Source organism: Panicum virgatum, chromosome 6N, assembly GCF_016808335.1.
Source record: "Panicum virgatum strain AP13 chromosome 6N, P.virgatum_v5, whole genome shotgun sequence".
NCBI classification, from domain to species: domain Eukaryota; kingdom Viridiplantae; phylum Streptophyta; class Magnoliopsida; order Poales; family Poaceae; genus Panicum; species Panicum virgatum.
Window position 1 is genome coordinate 42,946,084 of NC_053150.1, and position 7,500 is coordinate 42,953,583.

Here is a 7,500-nt window from a genome sequence, read left to right on the forward strand (position 1 = left end):
ATATTCTGGGTGTACAAGTGTCGGGACCAAGGACCCAGGGTCCTTGGGGCCCCACTAAAACATCTACTAAGGGCGTGTTTGTTTAAGCTTCCGCGGCGCGTTTCAGCAAAAAAAAAAAAATACACCCACCAAATGTCCTGCGTTGGACGCGCTTTGTAGAACCACCAATCGCAGAAAAAACTGCGGTTTCAACGTGCGGCCGCCAAAAAGCAAGAAATGGGGTTGGAGCCGGGTTTCGCTTATACGCGTCGCGCTTGCGTAGGCCACGGTCCCAAATAGGGCCTAAGCGTATCGAACAGGCGGAGCCTTTCCACTAGTTATTTGCACTACTGGGCCGTGACCCCTCCAAGGCTCACGCTGCCATCCGACCTGCTGGTAGGAGTTTTTTTATTTTTATTTTTATTTTTTTTCGATTTATCAAAAATATATGTCTTGTTTTTTTTTCAAAAATGTCACCCAGCCGCCGGTTCATCCGGCGGAAGGTTGTTACCGCCGGATGAACCGGCGGTAGGACCGGTCCGCGCTGGGCCGTGGTGGGCCGAGCCTTACCGCCGGTTCAACCGGCGGTAAGGCCCCTCCTTTAAACCCCACGCGCGCCCGTCCCCCAGCGCCGCCGCCCGCTCGCTCCGCTCGCTCCGCCCGCGCCGCCTGCGCCGCCGCCCGCCCGCGACGCCGCCCGCGCGCTCCGCCCGCGCCGCCGCCCGGCCGCCCCCCGCGCGGCTCCCGCACGCGCGCCGGGCGCTCGCAGTGCTCTCCCGGCCGCCTGCTGCCGCACCGAGACGGCGCGCGCAGGTACAATTTAAATTTTGATTTTATTAATAATAGTTTGTAGATTAGAATTAGAAATATTAGTGTTTTTGTATATAGTTTTATGTGTAGAAATAGTTTTTAGCGTGTAATTATTTGAGTATAGTTTCATGTGTAGAAATTATTTTTTTATATGTAGAAATATTAGTGATTCGAAAATAAATTATTACGATATAAAATCGTAGAACATGTAATTGAAAATATTAGTTTACATACGAATATAATTGAAAATATTAATGAGTTCAAACAGACATATTTATCGCATAAAAAATAATATTAATTAATATTATATTACAAAAAATAGAAATCGTTGTCAGTAATAAAAATTGTAAAGAAATAATTAAGATATATGCAAAAATAGCAGAATTATTTTTTAGCGTTGATTAAATTCTAAGGAAGAGTAATTATTGTCGTAAATATTGACAGGCATGTCAGATGATTTGTATTTTCAAGTGTTCTATGGGTCTGGAGAAGTTAGATATGGTCCTGAAGGGGTAGATTTGTCAGAGTTTAGCTCGATCACAAAAAAATACCCCGAGCTAGAGAGAGGACTTGGATTTCAATATCCAATTGGCTATTTAAAGCTTTCGGCCTTAGTCGAGATGAACATGAGATCTCTGTCATGGCAGTGGTTAGTCGAAGGGAACCAGTATTTTGGGAGCTATTGCCGCTTGAAGGGACGCAAAACTGGAGGAACTATGTCAATATAAGTAGTAGCCGAGGCTTACCGCTTGTGTTGTTTGTTCAAGCATTCGAGAAGATTAGTTTTAGAACTGAAGCGTGCGGGGATCATGAAGGCCAGGGAGATATAGTTTCCGAAGAAACTGAGACGATGCATGAATCTCATGAAGAAGATGGTGAACTTGAGATTTTAGAAGATGATAGACATGCTGCACACGAACCTCGTCAAGCAACTGGTCAGGCTGATGAAGGGGAAAACATTCCAGAGATAGTTGAAGAGTTTCAGAGGGAGAGTGAAGAACAGCACAATGCAATGAATGATGACTCCTCGGATGATGATGACGATGACAAAGATTATCATGTCCCACACAATTGGTCCGGTTATGAATTTTCAAAATTAAGTGTAAATGAAGGTGAAGCGGTGTCTTGGGAGTACAGGCAAAATGAGGTATGCATCGGTTCGATGTATGCTAACAGTGACAACATGAAGGAAGCTATAAAACGTTGGTCGACTCTCTTTGCAAAGACAGTTCAATGTTCTCAAGAGCAGTCCGAGAACATATGACGTGCGCTGTGTGAGAAGCGAATGTCCTTTCAGGGTGTATGCTTCTATGGGCAAGTTGCAGGATTTCTGGGAGGTTAAAAAATTGTGGAGCACACATGCCTACTTGAGCAATTAGAACCACAGCACCGCAACCTCAGTGCAGGTTTCATAGCTAACTACATGTACCCTTTGATCGTGGACAATCCTAGTTATGAACATAAGTCAATCATTTGTGCTGTTGAGGAGGAGTTTAAATATAAAATTAGCTACAACAAAGCTTACAGAGCGAAACAGAAAGCGCTGCAGATGAGGTGGGGGACGTATGAAGCTTCGTATCACAATATACCGGCATTGCTGCACACTATATGTCTTAGAAATCCTGGTAGCTACTACGACTTGAAAACGTATCCATATGCCCAGAAGCCTGGAAAGCAGGTACTCCAACGGTCGTTCTTGGCCTTGGGCGCTTGCATTGAGGCGTTTCCGCACTGCCGGCCAGTCATTTGTATAGATGGGACATTTTTGACAGGAAGGTATAAAGGCACAATCCTCACAGCTGTTGCAGCTGATGGTAACAGACAATTGTTGCCTTTGGCAATTGCCTTTGTGGAGAAAGAATCAGGGGATACTTGGTATTGGTTTTTGCAGAGGGTGAAGCAGATGATTGTTAAAGATGTAGAGAACGTGTGTTTGATTCATGATCGGCACAAGAGTATATTACAAGCAATTGATGACATACAGAATGGTTCTACTGAGCGTAGTAGGACTGCACTTTGGCCGGACCTAAAGAGTAGGTGGTGCATGAGGCATATGGGGGCAAACTTTCATACCCAGTTCAAGAACAAAATCCTTATGAAGCTATTCAAGCGGTTATGCAGCTAGAATCAGGAAAGGAAATTCAACTTCCTATGGAAAAAATTGGATGAGCTAACAAAAAAGCAAACGGCGGAGCTAGCGAAGAGATCTGTCAATACAGAGGACGACGACCAGGTCTCGCTTGAAGATGTGGGCTTGGACGGTCCGAATGTTAGGCGCAAAAGGAGAAAGGCAATTAAGACATTTTCTGAGTGGATTGAGCACGAACCAAAAGAGAAATGGGCTTTACTGTTTGATGAAGGAGGTGCTAGGTACGGTTTAATGACTACGAACCTAGCCGAGGTATACAATTGGGTGCTGCGTGGTGTAAGATCATTGCCACTTGTTGGGATCGTGGAGTTCTTCTTGTATCGCACTTGCGAGTACTTCAGGGACCGTTACACTGTGGCACAGAAAGATATGCTCGATAATCGCAAAGTTTACAGATACAAGGTTACGGAGCATATGGAGGAAGCTTTCAAAAAGGCCCGTTTACATCGGGTGACTCCAGTTGGCTCTATGGAACGTCGGTACGAGGTGATGTGTAGGGACAAAGGCCGAATGGGGGGCCGGCGTGAGAAGCATGTGCAGGAGTGTGTTCTCCGTCCTGATGCTTGTATTTGCTCATGTCATAAGCCAAAGCTGCTGCACCTGCCGTGCACACATGTCATTGCTGCCTGTTTTGAAGCTGGTGGACTACAGGCTCGTATGTATGTCTCAAATTACTTCATGAAGGAAACTATTTGGATGACTTGGAGGCACGAGATATATGGGTTTCGCATCCTTGGAGACTTCATAACTGATCCTGGACACAATGCAACTTACATTCCAGATCAAGATCCAGAAATGTTTCAAGGGGTGGGCCGACGCAAGAAGAAATGCATTAGAAATAACATGGATCGATCGGAGGCTGGTCGAGATGTCCGCTTCTGCTCGAAGTGCCATGAGACGGGTCATACGTACAAGTATTGTACGGCATTGAGTTATGGTGGCCGCATAGATGGAGCGGGCCCATCTGAAGCTGCTCCAAATCCGGCACCGCAGGCAACGGGTCGTCGTGGCCGCCGTCCTAACAACGATGGCCTTATGTGATCGATGACGATTGTCATTTGTGTCATTCGCTATTCAATCATGTTCGATGTTAAATTATGTAATATTAAGAACTAATATGTCGTAAACTGATTTCGTCTTCGTGTACGAATATTTGTTGTAATATGTGCCCCAAATATATGTTCAACTTTATTGCTGTAATTGGAATTTGAAGTTATATAATATGTAATTTGTTGTGCATCATTTATAAGTTTATTACGTTATGTTTTATTTAGTATTTTATTAAAAATTTGTTGTATTACTTAATTTATGTTCTGAAATTTTATTTAGTATTTTTGTACGTTAATGTTATTATGCTTAATATTATTATGCTTAATATTATTATGTATGTTCTGAAATTATTTGTAATAAATCTCATTATACAGGTATGGCGCACGAGGAAGGAGCTACCCCTGAGTTGCTAGATGCTCTCGTCGACAAGCGCCACCGGTCGTACATGTCTGCGGTCCGTGGCATCAGCTTAGGGACGTTTCGGGCTCGTGTGCCCATGTCGACGATGCCGATACACCGTCGCTGGGTTCCTAGGTATGGATTTCATTTGTCACATATTTTAGTTGTTTCCTTAATCGTTTGTTCTAACTTGATTTTCATTTTCGCGATGCAGGTTACGCGCTTCAGGTCTTCTCCCGATTGCGCGACTTGTGGAGGGAGATATGGCCGACCCTACATGTCGACCTAGGGACAGGGCTCCACGGTTCCAGTTCGACATGTCCCTCCTCATGGCACTTCTCGACCGTTGGCGTCCGGAGACGCACACGTTTCACCTCCCGGTTGGTGAGATGACCCCTACTCTTCAGGACGTGGCGATGCTTCTAGGCTTGCCGTGTGCTGGACGAGCTGTGGGTGTAGAGGACGTGGGACTCTCGTGGCGCGAGGACCTTTTGCCTCGGTTTGCCGGGGTTCAGAGCAACGAGCTAGCGTTGCCGTACCGGCCCTTGCCTGCGAACCACGCACACGGACCGACAAAGAGGTGGCTTCTACAGTTCAGTGTGAGTACATAAATGTTGATTCTTTCCGTACTTATATTGATACGTATTTGCATTGACGACTCGTACCATTTTGAAGGCGGACTACATGAGGGCAGACGCAGATGACTTTACGGTTGCCAGGCACTTCGAGGCGAACTTACTGTGGCTGTTCGGCTGGGTCATGTTCTGCAGCTCGCAGGGTGACTCGTGCCCCAAACAGCTCATTCCTTTGGCGAGGTCGATAGCTGACGCTCCACTTCACGAGATGCCACAGTTCAGCAGAGGAGCCCATTTTTGTTGGGTGTCCTCTACTGTTACAGCTCTGGTCTTACGAGCGCTTTCCCGTCGGTAGGCCAGAGATGAACTTCGAGCCGTACGTCCAGCTGTCCGCAGACCATGACGACGTCGACAGACCTACGATGGGTTCGTTGTGGTGCCTCAGGAGGGTACGTTACATCGTTTGTTTTACTTATTGTTACATGCGTGCACAAATGTACGATTTATTGGTTAACTTTTTTTTCATTGTGCAGCCTTCTTGGGTCGGCGTGCAGACGAGGAAGTCGTACCACGACTTCGTTGGTCAGTTTGACGCTCTTGTGGACACGGACGTGAGGTGGACTCCGTACACTGCAGCCGACATTTACGCCCGGGCACTGAGCGGTCTTTCGTCCTTATGCCTGCGAGATCACGAGTACTGGATGACGAGGAAGCCGATCCTTTACGACATCCACGTCGAGGAGTACCACATTGACCGGGTTATGAGGCAGTTCGGTCTCTACCAGCAGACCCCGGTCCCGATTGTGCACTCAGTGGAGGCCCACATCCACAGGTACCGAATAAATAGTTTTGTTAATAATTATTCATTTTTTAACCTACCATTTAGCATTGAATCGCTCAAACTTTCTATTATAGGTGGACACGGCAGGGTCAGCCACCAGGCTCGCGGTGGGCCGACAAGGTCCGTCCTTACGTCGACTCTTGGGCCGCGGCCCTCGACGACGTCGTTTTCGAGGATCGGCCGCACAGCGACGAGGCGTTAGCGGACTACCTACGGTGGTACCTGCCGAGGACGCGCACACGTGTCGTGCACGTTCCACCAGAGGCTCCGATCGAGGCCGCAAGGGTGACCGAGACGTACCCCGTAGTTCGAGATCAGAACTTCGCCATAGCGGTACGTTTCTCTGATTGAATTTGCAGTAAAAAAAACTGGTTGCATATGATGTTACTACTTTCTCGGTACAGTACGATGTCATACGAGCGATTGAGTCCGAGGCTTCGTCGAGTATGGGCCAGTACCATGACATGACGCCCGCCCAGCACCAGAGCACACTGCAGAAGATCGTCGATATGTGCAAGCGATTCCGACGAGCCGTGACCTGTCGTGACGACGACACCTTCCTCCCACCTCTCAGTTCGGGGCCGGTTCCTGTGACCGGTCCATCGTCATGACGGTCTGCACCCGCGGCACAGTCAGGTCCACCGCCACCGCCACCGCCCCCTGAAACGATGACGACACCTTCGGGTTCTGCAGTTCGGCCCACGTACGTGCCGCGACCGGCACATTTGTACTCGGCAGGTAAATCGTACTCCAACCTCGTGTCACTTACAATACCGTATCATGTAAAACTTTATTTATTAATTTGTACTTCTTATTCGTGTAGCGTCCGGCTCGTCGCTGTTTCCGTCGATGGATCCCTACGGCGCTGGATCTTCGTCTCTTCGTCGTCCAATACACGATTTAGGTACGTCTAAGACCAGTTGTTAATAGGCGGTAACAAGTGCATTTTTAATTGAATATTGATGGATTGAAGTTTGTGAATCAGAGTACCGGCAGGTGGGAGGGACAGACGACGATGAGGAGATTCAGGTGGTAGACGACCTCTCGCAGATGGAGTGGGTGAACACGTTCTTCTCTTCTGCACCGACGCAGGAGGTCGTCGGCACTTCACAGCTGGGGGGTGCCCCACTCGCGACGCAGGACTACAGTCAGGTGGAACAGACGCCTGTTCCTGAGCAGGGTCGTCGGTCCACTCGCCAGACCATCCCGCCGGAGCCACTGACGTACTCATAGCACCACACTAGGGCGGGCCAGGCTGCAGAGCGACGTGGCAGGAGGAGAGGGGGCAAGCGCGGACGCATCTAGTTTACAGGTTGTAGCTTGTTTATTAATTTGTTCCGTCATACTATCTTATGTATGCATGTGCACACTACGATTCGATGTGTCCATTACGTACCATTATGATGAGTAGGCCGGTGCAATGATTCGGGCGATGGTATATGTCCGTGGAGTGAAATTATAACGATTAGGCCGGTGCCGTGCAGTGTTTCGGGCGATTGGAAATGTCGGGGCAGTGCAATAATCACGAGTGAGCGCTGTGGAACGTGAAAGTGCTGAAGTCAAGAGCAGTGAGATGTCGTGTCGTTGTTTAAAGTGGGAGCAGTGAGCGGTGTTGAGCGTGCGAGGGTACAAATCAAGAGCAACGAGAGGTCGTGTCCGTGTTTAAAGTGGTACGAGTGAGCGCTGTGGAGCGTGCG

At 48.1% G+C, this 7,500-nt stretch overlaps 2 protein-coding genes across 2 annotated transcripts; both read left to right on the forward strand.

Moving 5' to 3' along the window:
* The first annotated feature begins 666 nt into the window (after positions 1-666).
* Positions 667-4,998, forward strand: LOC120678185. Its single transcript, XM_039959338.1, has 3 exons — positions 667-792; positions 4,363-4,522; positions 4,602-4,998. The coding sequence occupies exons 2-3, from the start codon at positions 4,365-4,367 to the stop codon at positions 4,996-4,998; spliced, it is 555 nt and encodes a 184-aa protein (XP_039815272.1). The 5' UTR covers positions 667-792; positions 4,363-4,364.
* A 1,637-nt stretch (positions 4,999-6,635) lies between these two features.
* On the forward strand, positions 6,636-7,106 carry LOC120677259. The gene is made up of 2 exons (XM_039958407.1): positions 6,636-6,707; positions 6,789-7,106. Exons 1-2 carry the CDS (start codon positions 6,653-6,655, stop codon positions 7,034-7,036), a joined length of 303 nt encoding a protein of 100 aa, XP_039814341.1. The 5' UTR covers positions 6,636-6,652; the 3' UTR covers positions 7,037-7,106.
* The last annotated feature ends 394 nt before the right edge of the window (positions 7,107-7,500 follow it).